General features: G+C 40.0%; 1 protein-coding gene across 1 annotated transcript; it reads left to right on the forward strand.

The window, feature by feature from the left end:
• Nucleotides 1-862: 862 nt before the first annotated feature.
• usp18 (ubiquitin specific peptidase 18) lies at nucleotides 863-8,500 on the forward strand. The gene is made up of 10 exons (XM_010776543.1): nucleotides 863-1,808; nucleotides 2,833-2,929; nucleotides 4,019-4,161; nucleotides 4,231-4,310; nucleotides 4,399-4,533; nucleotides 5,020-5,115; nucleotides 5,186-5,347; nucleotides 5,422-5,553; nucleotides 5,809-5,855; nucleotides 6,860-8,500. The coding sequence occupies exons 1-10, from the start codon at nucleotides 1,751-1,753 to the stop codon at nucleotides 6,930-6,932; spliced, it is 1,023 nt and encodes a 340-aa protein (XP_010774845.1). The 5' UTR covers nucleotides 863-1,750; the 3' UTR covers nucleotides 6,933-8,500.
• Nucleotides 8,501-22,181: the final 13,681 nt, after the last annotated feature.

A 22,181-nucleotide genomic window follows, 5' to 3' on the forward strand; every position in this document is an offset into this window, starting at 1 on the left:
TTTTAATATTGCTGCATATTCTATACTCACAGGTGTGGCATATCAAGATGCTGATTAGACAGCATGGTTATTGCACAGGTGTGCCTTAGGCTGGCCACAATAAAAGGCCACTCTGAAATGTGCAGTTTTGCTTTATTGGGGGGGGTCTGGGGGGGTCCGAAAACTCTAGGGTTAAACCCTAACCCTAACCCTAACATGTCACCCATTGAGCATGTTTGGGATGCTCTGGATCGGCGTATACGACAGCGTGTTCCAGTTCCTGCCAATATCCAGCAACTTCGCACAGCCATTGAAGAGGAGTGGACCAACATTCCACAGGCCACAATCAACAACCTGATCAACTCTATGCGAAGGAGATGGGTGACATGTTAGGGTTAGGGTTTAACCCTAGGGTTTTCGGACCCCCCCAGACGTTTCAGAGTGGCCTTTTATTGTGGCCAGCCTAAGGCACACCTGTGCAATAATCATGCTGTCTAATCAGCATCTTTATCGGCCCAATCCCAAACCACGCCCTACGCCCTACCCCTACACACTCCGTGGAGTGACACTCGCAGCTCAACGAGGCTCCCTCCTGTCAGATGGAGGGAGTAAATACAGCGGCAAGCTTTGGGACAAACTCCCCTCTCTCCGGCANATCTCGGCAAAGGAGAAGTGCTTACTATCACAGATTTTTTCAGATTTGTGAACAATATTTGAGAGAAATGGTTATTTTGTGTATATAGAAAATGTTTTAGATCTTTGAGTTCATCTCATGAAAAATGGGAGCAAAAACAAAAGTGTTGCATTTATATTTTTGTTCACTGTATATATATATATATATATATAAAAAATAAAGATTATCATTTTTTTTTAAACACCTTGAATTTCAGGGGGGCGCGGGGCTCCGTTGGCGGGTCGCAGCGCCCCTCCAAGACAATGGTAGGGGAAATACTGGGGCTTAACATATGAACATTAGCACAAAATGTGATCAACAGATTATTAATAGAGACTGTAAGGGTTGGTAATGTGGCAGAAGATAAGTACTACATGTTGATTGTATTGCAAACAGTCACATTTATCAATATGTGCTTGGAAAATAATATTTTTAATAATATTAAAATAATGTGGCAAAGCACTACACATAAATACCAAAGGGTGACATTAGAAATCCATAAACCTTTAATGTCAAATGTCATTTTTTCATTTAATATGAGCCATTCTCTTAGCGTAAAAAAGGGCAATTGCATATTATTCAACTTTATGTTTATTTTTAGAGAGTTATTTTTTTAATCAATCTTTATAATAATTCAATTATAGGGATTAAATTGTGGCTTATAATATGTCAAATTCTGGTGATTTTATATTAACTGTTTTTTCTTTACAGTTAGGATGTCAAACTTTTTAGATAAAACAAAACAAAAAACAAACAAGACATACTACTGGCAACGGAATGTTAGATAAAGGGAATCTAATAAAACGATAATAAATATGAATGAAATTATGTTAATTTTCCGTGTGTTTTGTGATAATATTGTCTGCGCGTGGCAACTACTAAGTTTCGATTCCAGCAGAGGGACGAACCCAGAAGTGTAAAAACGAAAGTGAACCTTAAGCTGTCAGACGGTGATGTTTACTCTGAGAGGAGAGGAACAGAACAGACTCATTCTGAAAGATACACGGAAGGTTTTATAACTTTTCTCTCAAGTAAACGTGTCTCGGGGACGTGGGGTTTGTCTCCAGAACTTCCGGTAGTTATCTGACTGGTCTGCTGATGTCTTGGACATTCTACCGGTCTATTTCATCACGCTGTATAAGGGACAGCTACTTTGGTAAGTAGAAAACAACAAAGCTGTGTGCTGGTGATATTTGTCATAAAGATGATTTAAATGTTACCAAACAAAACACTTAAATACATTAGCCTGCTTAAAACCTGAGCTAAGTGCCTCCATAAGCATTTGATTTATCTGTTGTCATCTTACATTTTTTTAATCTTTATAGTTATCACTGTAATAAACAGTATTTCCTTTCATCTTACTGTACAATATTTAATTTGACATTATTGTTCTTGTATATATATATATACTTTGTATCATATTCTATTTACGTGTATCTATTGTTGTATTTTATTTTATAACTATGTTGCATTATTGGAAGAGCTCGGGTCGTAAGATAAGACTTTCATTGCCATTTCTACACTTTAGGTTATGTGCATATGACATTAAAACCATTGAATTGAATGCATTATATACTTGCATAGTAAGTATGTCATTATGGTGGAAGATGTCATACCACCTTTGAATGTAATGCAATACATTTCCAGCAATAAAATGAAAACTAAGCATTGTGATTAAAAATGTCATCCTGTGTAAGTCATTATGATGACATACTTTCTCAAAACAATAAGTTACAATGGCAAAAATAATGATAAACTTTCTCAAAATCGCTTAAATAAATATCATAGTCTACTGTATTTTGTTCCTCTTCACAACCAATACATCCCTCATGTGTGCAGCAATGAAAGAAACAAACAAACTGCCCCTTGGATCTGTAAAATAAACTTAAAAAGAGAAACCTGCAAAATCTTCTATAAATAGGGCCTTAAATCAATAAACAAAAGATGTAACTCTGTCTTCTATAAAAATACTTGTTTATTTTAATACAAAATGTAAGTGAGGTGGGTGTTCTGGAGTTCTATATTTACTTTGAGCATCAAGCATAATCTTTATGTTTTTATATTATTTTCACACCTGTGAATGCCCGCTGGCATGGGCCCCTAGGTGGCCCCTGGAAAATGTGTTTGGTTAAACTTTTCAGCAACAGGATTCTTTTGACGTTTCTGATGGTCTGTCACAGGAATGAGAGGCCTCAGTAACCACCAGCTGTCCTGCTGTGTGAACACACTCCTGCAGACCTTCTACGCTACCTGGGAACTGGGAGAAATACTCGACAAGTAAGAAAGGAAGTTGTAGATTCGTTATGGTCCTGACTTAAGAAGATCGTAGCATCAGAGGTGGGAGAAGTACTCAGATCTTGTACTTAAGTAAGAGTAGAAAGTGTAGTAATACTCTGTTACAAGTAAAAGTCCTGCATTCAAAATCTTACTCAAGTAAAAGTACTAAGCTATTAGCATCAAATATAGTGAAAGTAGCGACAGTAAAAGTAGTTATTGTGCAGATTGGTCCATTTCAGAATAATATATATGATATGTTTTATAATGATTGATCATTAAAGTGTTCTCAAAGCTGTTAAAGGTGCAGCTAGTTTGAATTACTTTGTATACTGCAGGGTAGCTTGTGGATTTACTCCAGGTGGAACTAAAGTCTGATTTAACGCTTGATTATATTTCACATCATTCATCCACATCTGTAAAGTAACTAAAGATTTTAAATAAATATAGTGGATTAAAAGTACACCATTTACCTCTGAATTGTAGTGGAGTAGAAGTACAAAGTAGCATAACATTGAAATACTCAAGTAGAGTACAAGTATCTCAAAATGCACTTAAGTACAGTACTTGAGTCAATGTACTTACATCTGCGTAATATATTGGGTATGGCGTTAATCTGCAGATGCTTTGGTTAAAAAATGAGACCAAACTTTACTATCAATGTCAGTTTTTGAGCCACGTCAAAGGCACAAATGTGGCCTTTGATGTACCAGGTAAAGCTTGTCTTTACCAATTGAAGGAAATGCCTCTTGCTGCTGGAGCAGTCGTTGATCACTTGCGGCCTCTACTGGCTCCTTAAGAGGAGTAAGGAGTCAACATTATAACGGTATAAAACAAAATGCGTTTCTCAAAGTTGTAAATCACCGGGTGGTCCTTGAGCATACAGTGATGAATGTGCCCAATGAATATTAGGCTGATCGGCGCAGTAGTATGCAAGATAAACTGCTGACAGACATAGACACATGCAGGCACACACACAGATATATTGGCCGACGGTGGATTTAACAATCAACAAGGTGTCAATTAAGATCCAAGGCTGCTTCTCTCAGGTAATCAAAAGTAGGATTAATTAGTTTTTATGAATTGCACCAGGTGGGAGGCAGCTGCTGTGAAAGAGGAGAGTTGTAACGTCCCCCTGCAGCTGAAGAGAGTTCTCTCCGCCATGAAGAGCGACACCCCCCCTCAGGCTCCTCATCGTGCCTTTCTCCACTCTCTGAACTCAAACCGTATTCGACGTAAGGATGCTACTTTATCAGATGATTCTTGATTGGTGTTTATTTAGTAACTTTTAACATGTTTTGCAGTTGGTTCGCAGCATGATGCTGATGAGGTGTTCCTCTCCATCCTGAACCTCCTGCACCACCAGATGGACGACAAACATCTGGTTAGTCTTTAATTATGAATATTCCTTATCTTTCCAACTGTAAGTGCGCCATTTATTATATTGTGTTTGTATTTGTTTTTTCTGCCAGGCTCTTGAAATCCAGAATCTGTACAAGATATCTGTTGAGACATGCTTGCAGTGTATAGATTGTTCCTCCGTCCAGACCCTGAACACCTACCTGCTCAGCCTGCCGCTGCATGTCAAGGAAGATCACGACTCTCTGGTGAACTTTGTCTTTTCTTTAGACTTGGATGAATACTTCAACATATTGGAAGATATAGTTAAAGGCTGTTTTGCCTGCAGCTAGATGGGAACATCGATTATCTTAGCATGAAGACTGGAACCTAAAGGAGACAATTAGCTTGGCTCTGTGCAAACAAAATTCAAACTTCCTCTAAAGCGAAATAATAGAAAAAACGATGTTTCGGTTGTTTAATCCAAACAACACTTGATGGTTTAACTTAGTCTAGGAAAAATCACAGACTTTTTTCCTGGTTGTTCCCAGTCTTTATTTAAAAGCTTTTAGGGAGGCTTTAGGAGCAGCTGCTAATAAAGTGTCCTAGAAAAAAAAGCCCTTGCATTTTTTTTTTGTCAAGAAACCTCACTTGTCACACTTTACACTTTCCTTAACGCTGCTTCATTGTCAATCAATTGCTGTTAACTTTTGTGAAGTCGGACTTACAAGTATTTATTCAACAAATATTTTCAGGAAGGCTGCATGACCTCCTTCTTTGAGCATCAGGAGCTAAGGGGCATAGATTGCTGCTTTTGTGCACGATGTGAAAAGAAGACTCCATCTAAAAAGGTGAGACTTGGTTTAAATGCTTCCCAGTAATTACAAGACAAAACTGTGAAACTTGTTTTTTCTTCCTCAGGGTCTTACACTACTTTCCCTGCCTTGTATCTTGAGTGTTCACCTGAAAAGGTTTCGGAATAGCAATGGTGACACCCGAAAACTTGACTGCAGGATTACCTTTCCAGAAACCATTGACTTTTCTGAGACTGTTAAGGAAGCGTTCTCCTCAGACTTTAACCAGGTATTTCAATAATAATAGTAATACAGTCTGCACATTGTATCTTTTGTCTTTTATAAATGTACACATTTTTCCAGAATGACTGCAAGTACACACTGCATGCAGTGGTAGTGCACTCTGGATATGCATCGTTTGGGCACTATACTGCCTACGTTCGCGAAAGGAGGAGCCAGCGCTGGTACTATGCAGATGACAGCCACGTACATCAGGTACGTTCAATCTGAATAAATCTGTCTCACTTGAATGCAACTTATTTCAGCTTGCACTTGTTGAAGGACCCCTTTTAAAAAAAATATCATTAGACACAAAGGCTCCCCTGTATACCCTTGTTTCAAAGCCCTGAGATGTTTAGCACAATAATAATGATACCTTACGTAAAAAAATGAAAATGAAATTGAAAAGGACATTTTGTATCACTATAATTCAGTTGTATGCATTCATTTGTTTTGTATTCAAACACATAGGCCTCCTGGGAAGAAGTGCAGAGATCCTATGGGGGAAATCACAGCAGGTAACCTCCTCAATATACATTTTTTCAGGTTTGATAACCTTTGATATTGCATTAGGGGTGAGGGAGTCAGGGAATAATTTAACATTTTGGGAATTGCTTCCTTGGCAATAGAGTGATACCACTATTATATACAGTATATATGCTTAACGTGAGGCTGAAACTAGTAAGCATAGCATGTCATTAAACAGCTACCCTGGCTCTGTCTTTATGTCTTTATTTTTTAGCAACAATGGGTAATTGTAGCTAAGAATAAAGACATAACTTAACATTGCCAAGAAGTGCCCCAGGGCTCTGTTCTAGATCACCTGTTGTTTTACAACTGCATACTGCTATTTGGTCACAACAATTGGGGGGTGATACCCCTTATGGTTACATTTGGCCAGAAAGGCGTGCTCTGAAATTCATTTCTTAGCTTGATCAAAAGAGCTATTAATACTTAGATTAATACATTTTTTAATAACAACTCCGGTCCCCTGTGTTCAGCCTCGTCTTGAAAATGGTCTCTCACCTTCAAAACATTTAGATTACAGTAAACAATGGCAAACATGGCATGGCAACAAAACAACATGTGACCCCCATTTAAGCTTGCTTAAACCAACCTCCAGTTGTTTTCAGAGTTTCGGATTTTTATAAATAACATTTAAAGCCTTGCTTGAATCCCACTTCCATCATGCAGCTTTTATCTTCCTACTTGCGGAAATCTCTTTTGATCTTAAGACAAAGCCTTGTCTGTTCCTCGGTGAAAATCAAACACTAAAGGTGGTCTTGTTTATTGCGATGGGGGCTTTCAGACTTTTGAACCCACAAACAGAGGAAATCTGTCTTGTCTGTCATATTGTCTTCAAAAGCTTTTTGTCCAACACTGTAGTTATATTTTTACTTCTAATTCTCTTTAAGTGTACTGTAATTTGGTAATTTTATCCCTTTACTTCCCTAACTTGTAGGAGCATAACTTTGATTTCTACATTTCTGTGTTCAAATGTTTAATGCTGTTATTTTTACAGAGGCACAGCCTACATGTTAATGTACAGAAGAGGTTCAAAAGAAGTGGTACAACAACCACAACTCTGCGGCTGAGTGGATTGACGTGGATGAATTTGACCTGGGTTCATGGTGCAATATTGGATCAAAATGGATACTATAGGAAATATATAGAATACATATGCTCATTTGCTTTATTTAATTTATGGGACTTTTTAGATGTTATTGTAAATGGTGAATTGATTAATATGTAATGCTTTTTCTTGCTAATTTAGACTGTACTTCATCAAAGGAGTCTTTGTATTTAAAGAAGTTGGTAAAAAAGCTTTTATGGTTTTCTTATGATTGGATAAGGGTTACCTGTAATCATATGTTCTTTGTCATCAATATCTCAACAGGTTTATTCTGAGATAATACATTCTGACAGTAATTTGTGCTGAACACCAGCAGGTGGAGTTGAAGACTCAACACACTGATGGGGTTTTCCATCCCGAGACCACACACACTGTAAACACACTCTATGATATGGGGAGGGTTGGTTTGAAAAAATGCTTAGCTTAGATATTCACTGTTATGGGGGAAATACCTGCTATTGGAGTCAGTGTTCATTTTCCTGACACTGCTGTATGATATATGAGTCACCCATTAAGCACAGTGAAGTCATTTCTTTTTCTCGTTGGGACTGCCAAAAACAACAATATTAAATCTCCTTCAGAATCTCATTTTGAACTTTCATTTTCTCACTACTTGTAGGGTCTATAACTTCTTATACAAAAGTGGATTTGATGACTCAATTAAATTATCTTATTGATGCATCAACATCAGCACTTCTATCACTACCTGGGCTCAAAATGAATGCATTTTAATGCAATTTAATAATGCCTGTTCTGAATGTGTCTTGCAGTTAAAAAATGGGTTAAAACTGCAATTACATCAGTGCTAAAATGCTCTGTATAGGCTTTCAGCAGAGCCTCTAAAGTTCCCACTCATTTCGCCAAGAGTCGGGGGACCGTGTGAAATGGTGCCTATGTGCTGTGGAGCTTTGACAGAATGGAACATGTCTCCACAGTGCCACAGGCAGCAGGCCTCATGCTTAGTCATCTCGCTGCTGTGTGGCACCGCTTTCTATATAGGGGGCATCTTATTCCCACATTAAAAGACCAGGGCTAGAGGTTTAAATTATGTGTCTTGATTGAGTCAGTGTCACATTAAGATTGTTTTATCTGACTTTGCTTGAATGGGAAGCTGACAATGGAATACTTGTTGACACATATTGAGAAGTATTGGAATGTGGATGTATTTACAATAAAAAGCATTTCAATTATCTAGACGACAGGCTCAGATCATTTAATAAAAGCTGATATAATCAATGTATTTCTTTTGGTGATCCTACTGTTGTTTAGATTGCAGAAAATGTATCCAATGAAAGATGTCCTGCTTAGCATCATATGGCAGACATATTGCCAGGTAGATAACACATTATGATAATATAAGGAAGGAGCCATTGTGCATGTTGAGTCTGCTTTTTGTGCATTTTGCTGATAATACTTGTGTACTTTCAGCTGAGTTCACCTATGTGGGATTGTCATTGCTAATGTGTTAGCAGCATAGTGATGTTATAGGTACTGGTGGAAGTGTATGTAATAAAAAAAAATTGATTTCAACTATAGAATACATGTACTGGATTATATAAATCTGCCAACTATCTGAATATGCACATCTAGTGGAGTAAAAAGTACAATATTTGTCTCTATATAATGTGGATTAGTTATTAAACACCACCCTTTTAGATTAGGTCTTAGTACTAAAGGCACATTTGGTTTATGCACCTCTATTGTCCAGACTGATTTTGAAAAGTAATTCTAGAAGAAACTAAGCGACAACAACACAATAAAAGTGATTCTTCTCTTGCAGGGTTTTAATTAATAATTCATAACGTATATACCATGTGTCACGTAGGTGTTAGACGAACACCTGTTGGGCAACACCCTGACATTGACCACAAAATCAAGCTAACAATATGACAGCATGACACAGGCAGCATGGCCCAGGGCCACACGGATAAAGTCTGAGTTAACGTCTGGACATCTTTGTTTCTTTCCATGCACGTGTCACATGTCTGAGGTCTTTGTCTTCATTGTTTGAGGTTGAGCTCTGGCCCCTGGATGCGGTTACTCAGACACTTTATAGCAGATCATAATCTCTGCAATTTAGCTTTCGCTCTTTATCTTGATCAGGTGTTAGCCAAGGACACCTTATGTTGTATTTCTTTGGCAAAACATCTTGCCAGCAATGATAGTGATTGACTCGATAAATCAGTAAACGGAGGCAGATAGAAACGTAGGCCATAATGATTCTCCTCAGGCATTGCAGTGTGGCAACACTTAAACTGTTTTCTTTTGGAGAACATATTGAGGTTCATTAATGCTTTTTCATCATTGTTGATGTGTGTTTACCAGTTACTAGGTGAGGACACCACTGTGATGCATCGAGGAGAAAATGGAATTTGAGAACTACTCTTAAAGTTTCCCTTTTTTGTGGGTGGTGGATTTCACAGACACAGATAAATGCCTGTGTCTGACTTATTATGTAGCCAGCAAGAATGACTGTTTATTTGATAACAATCATCAATAATCTAATTTCATGTCACTTGAAAAGCCCTCATGCTGTTTAGTCATACAAAGGCAAAGTGAATTTGGACTGTTTTGATACCTAAACTTCAGCTCTACTTATCTAGGCCTAATTATGTTAGCCAGTTAGCTAAGATTGTGAATATGTTAGCATTAGCGTTCAGCTCGAAGCCCCACAGTGTCTAAGTACAGCCTCACAGAGCAACATGGTGTTATATTATTTAAATATGGTAATATTCAAGGTGTATCAGGAATACATACTGTATAAAAACCTAATATCCTCACTTTCCTAAAAAAATAAACGTTTCTTTAGGTCAAATGTCTAAGTCACCCACCTTCAGCTTGACATTGATATCTTAATGGGGACAAAATGGCTTTCAATCATTCAAACTGCATTTATAACTTCCAAGCTGTGAAGAGTTTGTAGTTGTTTAAACTCTTACCAACAGTGACTATCAAATTATTTTCAACTTGTGATTCTGCGCTGGTAGTATGAGGATAAGATTAAACAGGTTACTGCATTTAGGCAATAAGGGAAGAGTCAAGGCTGTTTGTTTAATTCATAGTTTACCGTTCTCATCTTCTGGTTTTATTGTTAAAGCCTCAAAAAGGAAGTCATTCATGCACGTCTCCACGCAGTTCCCTTTTTCTTCTCAGGACGGAGTTTGTGAATGGTGGCTGTTTTTGCCTGTTTTATTTGCATACTGCAGAAATGCTGACTGTAAGATGTTCCCTCCATGTGTCCAAACCCAGACCCTTTCTGAACGCCTCTTGTCTGCTTTAATCCGGTATGATCTTTTCAACAGCAACGTTCTGGATGCTTCAGGGGAGGCAAGCTCACACAGCGATCCTTTAGTTACATAATAAGCTTTCAAATGTAGGAAATGATTCTCTTGTGCTCTTTCCGTGTTCAAAGTCCAGGCCTGTGACCATGGTGAAGTCTGCTTTTGTAAATATAAAACAAGAAATGAAGGCAAATGTCTTTTGCATGACTTAGATATTTAATTTCATTAAAAAAAAGTGGTAAATCAGATAAAGGAGCATAGGCTTTGAACATGTATCCACATATTTCTTCATCAAAAGAAAATCCTTTAACAAAATTCCAAATTACAGCCATGTTGGAATGTTTGTCCTCATTGATTTGTGACACTCACCTCTAATTTAAAAATGGCTTCCCTTGGCATTGGTACTGTATGTGGCTATACTGTGCTGATTTCACTGGAATTTGTAGTACGAGTGGTCATATCGAGGAACGAAGCCTTATCGTACCCCAGTGAGTTCATAAAATGTCCTCTCTGTCGGGAGAAGGGGAGTCTGGTCAACACAGAGTTTTCCTCTCTTCACATGTTCAGTTGTCCTCCCAGAGAATCTTGGCAGTCTGAGAGTAATAAATATAACATCTGCTGAGTTTTCTAGGAAGAAGGGATGTCGAACAGTCAAACTGCTATAGGGGAACAGAAATAAAACAGCATGGATGAAATGTAGTCCGGTTTGGTTTGTACGGTACCCAATGTCTCAGATGTTGGTTAACTCAAAAGACTAGTGGCTAATAATACATATTCAGTCAATGTTTCCAGGTTTATCATGAAGTATACTTCCATACAAGGCGGCATGTTACAGATGTTGGTTCTCACAGGAGGTGAGCGGAGGCCCCCTGATAATTGTGGTCATGACATGCAGGGATATATGACCTGATGCCCCACCCTTGTCTCCATAGCCCTGTCGTTGCCCTTCAGTTAGCACCTTATCTCAGCTCCTTATCATCAGACTCAGGATCCAGAGAAGATCAGCCGCCGTCTCAGAAGCCGGGCTTCTCAGATTTCAGGGGAAATGGCTTTGCTGACGGGCCCAGGTAACTGTCTGTCACACAAAGCTCCTGCTCTGACATGTACGCCACCATGTTTGTGCAGCTCCACAGTGTTAGCCCCTCCACTGGATACCACAGGAGGAGAATTCGGCTCCTGAGTTTGTTTAATCTTTTCACACCTCAACCTCTTCCATATTGTAGCTCCGATTACCTTGATTGGAAACGTTGTGACATGTCAAAAACCAACATTATCCTGCATAAAGGTTTCTATCGTAATTAACAATGCAGTTTCCGTATTTCATTTTGTCTTAATTTACATTATTTAATTTCATATTCGGTTCTTGTACATATCATATTCTGTTTACATGTGTATAGACTTTTTGCACTACTTTTTATTTAGTATTTTGGTATTTTATTATATATGTTGCATTGTTGGAAGAGCTCAGGTCAGAAGAATTGCATTGCCATTTCTACACTGTAGCTTTCTGCATATGACAATAAAACCTTTGAATCTTGAATCTTGAGTTTCAATGTATGGGAACCTAATTTTAGAAGACCAGGCTGAATTTTTGCTTATGCATGTGAAGCCTCAATTGAATGTCACTTAAAATAACTCTTGTTGTGACACGTGAAACCTCACCAGATATTATCATAATAAATCCTCATCTAGCATGGCATCCCACAAATTAAAAATACTCCTCCTCTGGTCTCTCACCAACCAAGAATGAATGGAATTGCACCTTGAGGCGAACCGCTGCCTCACCGTTCCAGCTCTGAGCTAGTGATAAGCTCATAACAACCTGTTAACTGCTGCCGACACACATTTCAGCTGTGCTTGTGCATGCATGCCAATCAGTTGCTACATCAGCGCTCCAGTTAATGATTTGTACACCAGGAGAAAAAAACTGACAGGAGGAGATCTCATAGCGAAACTGGCCCGGTTACAAACAATGCCATTTATTATTTTCTCCTTGGTGCACCTTGCCATGTTCAGGAGACTTGACCCGGGTTGTGCTGTTCACTCGCTCTGTAATGTGGGCTGGGCACCTTGAGAAGTGAGCTATCCATTGTCAAACCTCTTTGACCTGCTCTCTCCTTCAGCCTCTCCTATTTCCGCACAAAGACTCTCTAATGCCAGGTAGCTGGCTCTGGCATTCCTGTTGCATTCCACCATGGGGAAGTTGCTGGGATCAGGATGAAAAATGCCTGAAACAAAGGCCTACTCTCATTCACAGGGTTTAGGGTTCTGTGGGAAAGTCCAGGCTGGACAGAGGTTGGATGGCAGAGGAATGCGAAGCGGGGCATAGCTTACACAGTCTCTTCAGCGCAGACCCAAAGATACATTGACAAGGTAGAGGTCTTCTTACAGAGAGGAGTCACAAATGAGGATGATAGGATAACTGCAATACGTCCCTCATGCATTTCACAGCCAGTTAAGTTATCCATTCTCAAGCTGAGAAGAGACGTGAAATGGATACGACATCTTAACACCGCATTACGTTGTGGCGGTAAAATATTATAGAACAAATTCCCATTTTTAGTAGAAATAATTTTGAATAACATTTTTTAATGACAATCAAGAGGTTGGGGTGGATATGTTGATGGGTCGTTGGGCCAAACATGGGGCTTTAACCAAGGAGACCACTGTTCGTCTCCCGTTTATAACAAAACATCTATGTGGACTTATTTTAAATCAAGTACTTGGGTATAACTTGCATATTTTTACCCGGACCATGATCTTTTCTTTCCTTTGTTGTATCCTTTCTGGCAATATTTGAATACATTTGACAGCGACAGTAAAGAGGTGAAATGCATCAAAGCAAGGGTTGCCAACTTTTTGGGCTTGTTGACCCTCAAAGCAAAGGTTATAAATGTTCAGATCACTGCCATCATCTACTGACCTTTTTAAAATATTTAATCACTCCTTTGAGATGTCTCGTTTTGACTCCCGTGTTGAACCCACGTTGCGATTACAGGGTCAGATAAATGACCGCTTCTCTAACCTTTCATTAATCATGAATTATGACACTACTAGCCTTTTCATTTGTAAAGGTATGAAGTCCATTCCTTTACCGCCTCATGCTGAGGTTAAGTGCCTGACCTCGCTTCACCCTCCCTCCCCTGAATCCTATCCCCAGCTTGTGAAGATTTAGAGAGGAATTTTCTGTCAAAGCCCTTTCATTTTCCCACAACAAATAGCAACATATAATAACGCATCTTGAGCTGTGGGGGAGAGGAGGGCAGTGAGATCAGTCAGGGTTAGGTCCTTTTAGAAGACAGCTGACATTTTCCAAGGACAGACCCCTTCATATTTTAGTGGGAACCAAAAATCAAAGAATACAGGTAATTATTTAATGATATATTTAATGTTAGGACAGATAAATCTCAAGCAATAAGACTGATATATATCTCAACAACTATTTGATGGATTTGCTTGATTTTGTTTAAGACATTTGTGGTCCCCAGAGGATGACTCCTAATTGGATTGCAATGATATTATGTGCAGTCATGCATGTCCCACTCAAGATAAATTGTTATAATGTTGTTGAGCCCTTTTCGTCAAAAATGTGATTTCATTCACTTGATACCTGCAAAACTAAGGAAGTTCCCATCAATCTTATCTGTACTGTGCATTGTTTTTAGAGCTATTTGCGACTTTTAGAATGCTAACACGCTAAAATAAGATGTTGGATATTGTATATTATACCTGCTCAACATCAGCATATTAGCATAGTTAGCATGCTGATGTTTGGTCAGCAGCCCTATGCTTTAGTACAGCATGCTCGTAAGCATGGCTATAGTCTCCGTTGAAATAAAACTGTTCTTTCTGAATGTGTGCACAGAAAATCTTACCTCAGTTGTTTGCATTTTACTTACGATCTGACCACAGATTACAACAATGTGCAGAACATACTTCCGAGCATTGTCAGTATGAATAGCATTAGTAATACTGCAATGTCCACATTTCACACATAACTTGCAGCTTTTGTTTTAAATTGTGTCTATCTCTACCCATGAATGCATGCGGGCACTCTCAAAAAGGTTTTGTTTGATTATTGTTCTCATGAAGATAAAATCACGGGCGAGCACACCTAAACACTTCAAGGTGCCATTGGTTTATATTCTGAGCTGTGGGCTGCTATCTGCTCTGGCTTTATATCATCTCCATACATAGTGTGTGGTTGTGGGGCGTTGGAGATGAAGTATGTGGGGAAATGAGAGGAGATCTGTTGCAGCCCACAGGCCCCTTCGGATTCTCTGATGTGGCTTCTGGACTTCCTGGGAAATGCAAGGCCTTCTGGGACAGCACTTAAGTAGTCTCCTGAGTTTTGTGAGCGTGTGTTTTGAGCGAGAATGAGGCTGTATCTAAGCGTAACTACACGTTCTTGTTAAACTCTTTCCTTTGATATGTGAGAACACAGTTGGCTAACTGCGGCTTTCCAAAGAATAAGGTAGGGCCCCTTCAAACAGAAAAAGCAACTGACTACATCACGCAGGTGATTTTCCTACAGGTGGGGCGTGCTGATAACGCATGGACGGTTATGCCTCTTTAAAGTCACATCTGCCTCACACTGTGAAATGCATAATGCTTTCAAATACAATAAGACAGTTTTCTCATCGACTGCTATCAGTGTTATTCAAACAAGGTGCTCATTAGACAACCACTATGCTATTATCTTTGCTATCTTCAGTCTGGGATGCATTATGGACAATTTTAATGGATACATGAGTTAAGATGAAGAAAAATGTTAATTTTGAGGGAAATGTAATACCATTTTCTTCTTTTGGATACTTCCCTTCATTTAGTTAAGCGAATAAGGCTGCTGAGAGGCCCAGCCCCTCTCATCTGCAGCCTGTTATGGCGGAGCGGGAGGATGACATCATGTTGGTCTCAGAGCGGCAGCTGGTAATTGGCCCGCTCTCCTCCTCCAGCGGCACGGGCCAAACAGAACACACAAGTGGAGCCAGGCAATGCAAGTCAGATGCACCAGGTTTTTCCAGAGTGGCTGGTGGGGCCTCAGTGCAGACTGGGAGCCAAGAGGCCTCAAAGAGGGGTGCAGCGATCCAACTGTAAATGTCAGAAATGAATGAAGGGCCTCAACTCAAAATGAAATCTGATATAATGCGCCCCCAGGCCAGCCTGTTTGATCTGCCGTACAATCCACTGCTGTCGTCGTCTGGATAACTGCGCCTATTCTCCAAAATATGACATTGCAAAAGCGTTATATGTGAACGTTTTGTGAGAGTCAATGAGCTCCCAGCCCACACAAAGTTCCATTAAAGTGAGACTGAACTGCACCTCTGGGCTTCAGAGGAGCCAGTCATTGTTTGTGTTATTGAGATCAGTGTGTCAATTCTCAGTTTTGAAGAAATTCTCATGCTTCAGAATGCGGATGTATTCCTGATGATAGATGATGTCAATCTCCACAAGGCATTATTCTGAAATTCCTTGCACATGTGAATAATGGCCAGCGGATGAAACATCTGGGAAAAAGATGAAACCTCTGCAGGTTCAGATGTGTGCCATATAGACATAAATCCTATCAGCAGGACAATAACATGCAAACCCATTAGATTTTTAAGCAGCTTTTTGATGTGGCGTAGTGAGTAAAACCTAATTGGTTGCAGTGGATCTGCGAATGAGTCTTTTACCCTGTGGCCAGTCTCACACACGGCATATGGGCCAAGCAGGGATGCTGGATACCTCTGTTCTAATAAAACACAGTCTTTACCTTTTATAGAGGCTGTTAAGTCATGCCACCATGTTTCCTGCGACGTGGTGGTTTTACACAAAAACATAGGTGTGCTGATCTTCTGATTACATTGATGGATGACCATATAAGTCTCACCTGTTATCATCTGACAGAACAGTTGTGTGAACATGTTGGTGTATGGGCTTGTGTGGGAAAACATGCGTTCCTGTTGTGTCAAAAGAGGGTGCAGTGCTCAGCGTGTTTGCACGTGCCCGTCTGCCTGTCTGTTACCCATTGTTGTCTCCCTTCATCAGTGACAGATAAAAGAATGTCAGTCGTGAACAGAAGGTCACGTTGGGCTTGTAGATTTAGAGAACATCGGAGTTCCTGTCAGGGCCAAGATGCAACTCAGCATCTGTGGACAAAAACGACTGACTGAGCAAAAAACGTCTCTGAAATAAGTGTTTGAATGCTTTTACTTTTCATGCTCTATGTGCTGAGCTGTGAAGATGTGCACTGAAATCTCTCACCCTGTGGTTACCATGACAAAAGAACTACAATATTTGTTTTTTTTAAGTATCTTGTAGCCAGAAAACGTCAGACACAGATTGGTGATGCACGCAACAAAAGTCGAGACCCACTTTCAATTTGTTGCAAAGCTCTTTAAAGCCCCACAAGGTTTTATGCCTCAGTGAAACAGCAGTTAAAGCATGATATCTTGGTGCAGCATTTGTTTTTCTGACCACTTGGGGCAGGAGCAAGATGTAAACTCAAAGCTGTTGCACTGTTAGCTATTTTACAAATCCAGCATCAACACTCTCATTGATTCTGAGTAACGTTTACGGCCAATATTCAGTGTTCACTGTCTCGAACAAGTACTGAGGACTGGAGATATGGTGCTGTTTAGTTGCTAAATGATCCACCATGTTCACCAGCTAGCTGCTAACTGTGTCTGTCAGCTGTTTGGTGCTGGTCATCATATTGATGTTGACTGATACAATTGAAGTTGCAAACAAAGAGGGAGCCACAGAAAATGCTACATCATATAAGTGTTTTGGGACTCATTCCTGTAGCAATGTATTACACATAATAAATGTATATTGTTCAAAATATGTATGAATGTAACTGTAACAACATAAAAAATGAATACATGACGAACTATGACCAACAAGAGGAGATGAAATCACTTGCTTTTTAAAGTCCCTACATGTATAAATAAATACACTTCTCAGCTCTTGAAAGGAGTGTGTTAACTTGTATTATGCTAATGAGAATTAGCCTTTTCAATTCCACAAGTCATCTAAGGAAAGAAAGTTATTTCAAAGTGGACAGCTTTATAGAATGTACTTAAAGAGCTGATCAAAGCTGGATGTCCCATATCTTTCATATGTGAATGCTTATGGTGCACATTTCCCTGTGCATCCTCTCTACCTCTCAGCTGGTGAGCTAGCTGTCAAGGTAGGAACTTTGCCAGAGGAGGAAATGACTATGGCATAAGTGAATGCGTTATCATTTTTGTCCCTCTTGTGCATATACTCTCCCTGACCAGTCGAATGTCATATTCTTGAGTTCCTTATCTGTGGTCTGAGAAAGAAGCACATTTCACAACTTGGACAAGATGACACGTGTCCTCTTGTTTTTTTTGTTTTTGAACGCCTCTGTGTGACATTTCAGGATGATTATTCCGGCAAGGACATGAGCGGTGAAATATCAAATGTCATGTAGGGTTAGGGTTAGGGTTAGGGTCATATTCCCCATCCATCAAACACTGCTCTCCAGGGGAAGCAGACGCAGCTGTTGCTTGCCTTTGATACCTTCGTTGTTCCTCTCTGTTGAACCGCAGTAGTCCACAACCCTCAGCTGCTACTGTAGCTCCTCACCGGCCCGTTGGTTCACTTGCCTTAACATCTCCTGCCTCATTCTTTCTTTCTCAGCAATTCTCTGCTTAAACTTGTCAAGTTTACTTCTGATCATCAACTCACTGTCATCCCAGAAATACCTGCTTACTGACAAGTTACTTCACGACAGTAGCGTTACGAAGAAGCATTTGAAGTTTTGTAGATTCCCTCTGAAACTTATACTATAGTTACGTTGTAAACCTGGATTATTTGACTTTTACGGCATTAACTTTTGTCAATGACTTTTCATAATGCCGCTAAAACATTTTGATACTACACCGTAACCTAAAGGGCAAAGGAAATACATATAAGAGACCAAATATGTCCTTGATTAATACTGTTTGTAAATAAATACATTTGCTAATTCTGGGCAGTTTTACCAGAGGACATGAATTGCTAAGGCCGCAGAGGCTGATAGTTGGCTGATGTTAAACTAGGTTATTTTAGTGTTTGAAATTCATCCTCATTTATAGTTGGATTTAGTTACTTCCTTTTTTATGTGGTTTAATAAATTCAATTACTCAGATGATGGACGATCAAAAATGATTATTTATTGACGTAAAAGTGGACAAATTAGCTTCAGTCAAGCTTATCTCACTGGCTAACGTTAACTAAATATTGTGGGATTTATATCCACCGTCACAGTACTTGTATTAACACGGAAACCCCACAGAATGCAAACATTTACAGCCCCCTTCACATCTGAGAACACATATCCATTTTGACAGCCGGGACTGTAAAGGCAGGAGAGAGGAGCCGCACCTTGAAAGCCCTGGCAAGTTTTCATGTCTTGCAACCAGCCACATGTGTCAAACTTCTCCTCCCACACTGCACATTTCACACATTCCTCAAGAATGTTTGCTTTTTTACCAGGTCACGAGGATGAATCCAATGCTGCAATGTAAGTTTCACTGGCTTTGTGCAGCTCTTGAAGATGATTCTGCGAGACTTTTACCTTGTGCAATTCCTTCTTTGTCCAGTCATCAGTTTTTCTGCAGTCGGATTGTCCGACTTCTCCCAGTGAGTATTTATGTCTTCATACATGGGCTAACCATAAAAAGAGCCTCCATCGACTTTCATTTCCTCAGTGACATTGGGAATCCTGACCAAGGGCTTGAGCTCTGTCCATGGCTGTAACCAAAACATATGCCTCACTACTTCCTGTTATCAATGATTACATAAGTTTCGGAAACAAAGACATCCGAGGTTGTCAGGAAAGCACCCGGCTCACCCCTCGATTTCCATGAGAATGAAACAACAGTATGCTAAGCTGTATGCATCCCTGTTTAAAACAAGGCCCAGTCTGCAGTCATGCTAGCATCTCTGAAAGGCTGACATGCTGATGCTTTGAGCTGAATGCTAATATCAGCATGCTAACAACAATGACAGTGCTAACATCTTGATGTTTATCTGGCATAATGTGTGGCATGTTGGCATGCTGATTCAGCATTCACAACCTCCTAAGTGGCCTTTTTCAGAAAATGAGAAGTTAGAGAATCGCCAAAGTCATTATATTTTATTCTGTCAAATTAAAATGCATCGAACAATTGTTAAGCTGTAGAGGATTCAGTCTCTGAGTATGCAAGGAATTAATGGCAATACATCCATTTACATTGTTACCATGGCTTTAAAAGTTTACAATTGGTGAATACCCTTGTTTGTTTGCAGCCTACGTCTGCGTCTATGGCGTACTGTGATGTCTTACATGCATATCCTTTTGTGCATGTAGGTCGTATCAATGGGATGGACAGTGCTGAGGATGCAGGGAGAAATAACCGGAACTTTATCTTCGGTTCCCCAGGGACGAGGCCTCGGTCCTGGGAAGCTGTGGCCTAAGATCAGCGTAGCTTCTGGCCGCAGCAGCACTGTGAACCTCCTTTTTCCCAGCGTGGGCAGGCTGACATTTGAACAACTACTAGAATAAGTCCTGTTCCTCCCAGACTTTTGGTGGGAAGAATCGATTTGTTAACTCTAAGCAAAGAGGCAAAGGTTTTCTGCTGAGCGTTAACTGTTATATAGAGGCCCGATAGACTGCTAAACAAGGCAGTCCTTGTGGGAATGTTTAGTTGGATCATATTTCATGTTTCCAGGAGTGTGGAATTATTTTGTGTGTTTGTAGCATGTCGTATCATGATCAGTATGATCCACTCCTCATAGGTCTGGGGGATCTTAGCTCAGTAACAAAGCCATGTTATCCGGTTCTGCAAGCTTGTTATTTAATCAAGACTTATCTGAAGGTTTGGATTTCAACTGGTATTGTCTAGGCTGGAAGTACTTTTTGCTTTATGTAGGTGTCTAAACTAAAGCTCAGCCTGTCCAACTGGATTTTGAGCTTTCTGAGCTAAAAGGGCTCCACCCTGAGTAAAGTGTAAAATACATGGGAAAATGATGACTAAGCTATTTCAGAAGGAGAAATTCCAGAAAATAAAAAAAACTATTACAGAAAAAGTTTGACATTTTGGGGGAAATGCTTACTCCCTCTCTTTCTGTGCATATTAGAAGATTGATACCACTCTAATGTCTGTACGGTAAATATACAGCTTAAACCAGCAACCAGCATCTGGAAACAGTGGGGGAAGCTGACTCGGTCCGAAGGTGGCCTACCAGCAACTTCTTATTACTTTACATGTTTTATCACATTTGTTTAACCTGTGCAAAACCAAATTGTTAAACTGCAATTGGAGAATTAAATGAAAAATGGAGATTTAAATACTGTGACTTTTTCTTGGCAACTGCTGGCCATTTACCTAGCACAGCAGCTTGATTTGTACAGTATCAAACTAAAACCCATCTTGGCAGGCTTCAAGTAACCTGTTTTGTCTGTCCTGTGAGGACTTATTTGCACGGTTCATGTGTGCATGTAGATATGGAAAACAACCTGTTGATTCACATAGATAATTATGTGTTGCTTTGATTGACAGATGGTTAACCCTAACCCTAACCCTGTCTAATGTCAAATATTTTGGAAAAGATCATCCCTTTCACAAACAATTTCCATTGCTGGCTTCTCTGAAAAACGTCTGTCATGTCAGGTTAGCTGGCAACTGTCAAAACTAGTCAGATAACCTGCCATAAAACTATAATTTGACGTTTCCACACTTCCACTTCAATCAAATATTTTCCCAAATGTCTTAATTTGTATCAAGAGGCATGGAATAAATGTAATCTTAATATCAGAGGATGAAGCAATTACTGGGTTGTTTCTCATATTCCTGCACTTGAGTGAGAGATAAGATGAGTTTGCCCAGTATGTGAAATCCCTTGGCATGGCCAGAGACAGGAACGCCCTGGTGGATGGAAGCTAATGGTCTGGGCACCACCAGGCGGGCTGGCCCCTCTGCTCCACTGGACCCCCCACCCACAACATCAAAGCCAGTCTGGATGTCAGGGGATAGAGGAGAACGATGTTGTCATCCACCGCCTGACCACACCATCACTATACTAACTTCTATCATGGTATTTCCTGCTGATACGGCTGGTATGCCCCTGTTTGTCTTTATTTTTTTTAAACTTAGGCCCTTAGGAATGCTGAATTACGCAATATACAAGGGAAGCTCTACCATCACATGAGGAGTGGGTTTGTATGCATCCCTAAGCCCACCGCAAGCCAGAGATGGACCAAACAATTGCTTTGTGGTCGTTTCAGGACTATTTCACTCTAAATAGGCGTTGCTTCCTCTAATTCAGACACTTTTCCTTTGTCTCCTATGCTTAATGAGATACATGTAGTCTGTTTTGCAATACCATAGTCTGCCAAGAATATTCAAATGGTTTCAATTTAAAGAGAATGTCATTAAAACAAGAGTTACCACACAGAAACGATATTTCCCCCTCCCACTTCATCTATTAAACTGACAATGCTTATCAGCGTACATCGATGTGTTTGCATTGGCTCCAATTCAGAGCCTGATTGTTTATCTGCACTACACGAGAACCATTGTTGTGGCAGTCTACAATTCTCATACTGATAACGATAGATTTCCATCCTTCTGTTTCAATGCATGAGATATTCTGAGATAAGTAGGGGCCTTCTGAGTCCCCCTGCTGAATGTAATCAAGCAATGAGACCAATGAGGTGAATTAAGGCTGGAGCTGACTCAGCCTTACAGAGGCCTCTTTATGCGGCTGCAGGAGTTGAGGGGGCCCAGGGTTAGCATGCATCACACACAGGAAAACACCAGGCAGCTCCCAGACAGTCCAGGCCCCAGCAGTCCACCCCTGAATTCCTCCCTGCTCAACGTTTATAAGGAGCATATCGCCTCACTAGAGCCGCTTTCAAAGAGCTTTCGTTCACATTGCGAGGCCCCCCATTTCCT

The sequence above is a fragment of the Notothenia coriiceps genome, unplaced genomic scaffold, assembly GCF_000735185.1.
Source record: "Notothenia coriiceps isolate Sejong01 unplaced genomic scaffold, NC01 NC01_scaffold00017074, whole genome shotgun sequence".
Lineage (NCBI taxonomy): Eukaryota > Metazoa > Chordata > Actinopteri > Perciformes > Nototheniidae > Notothenia > Notothenia coriiceps.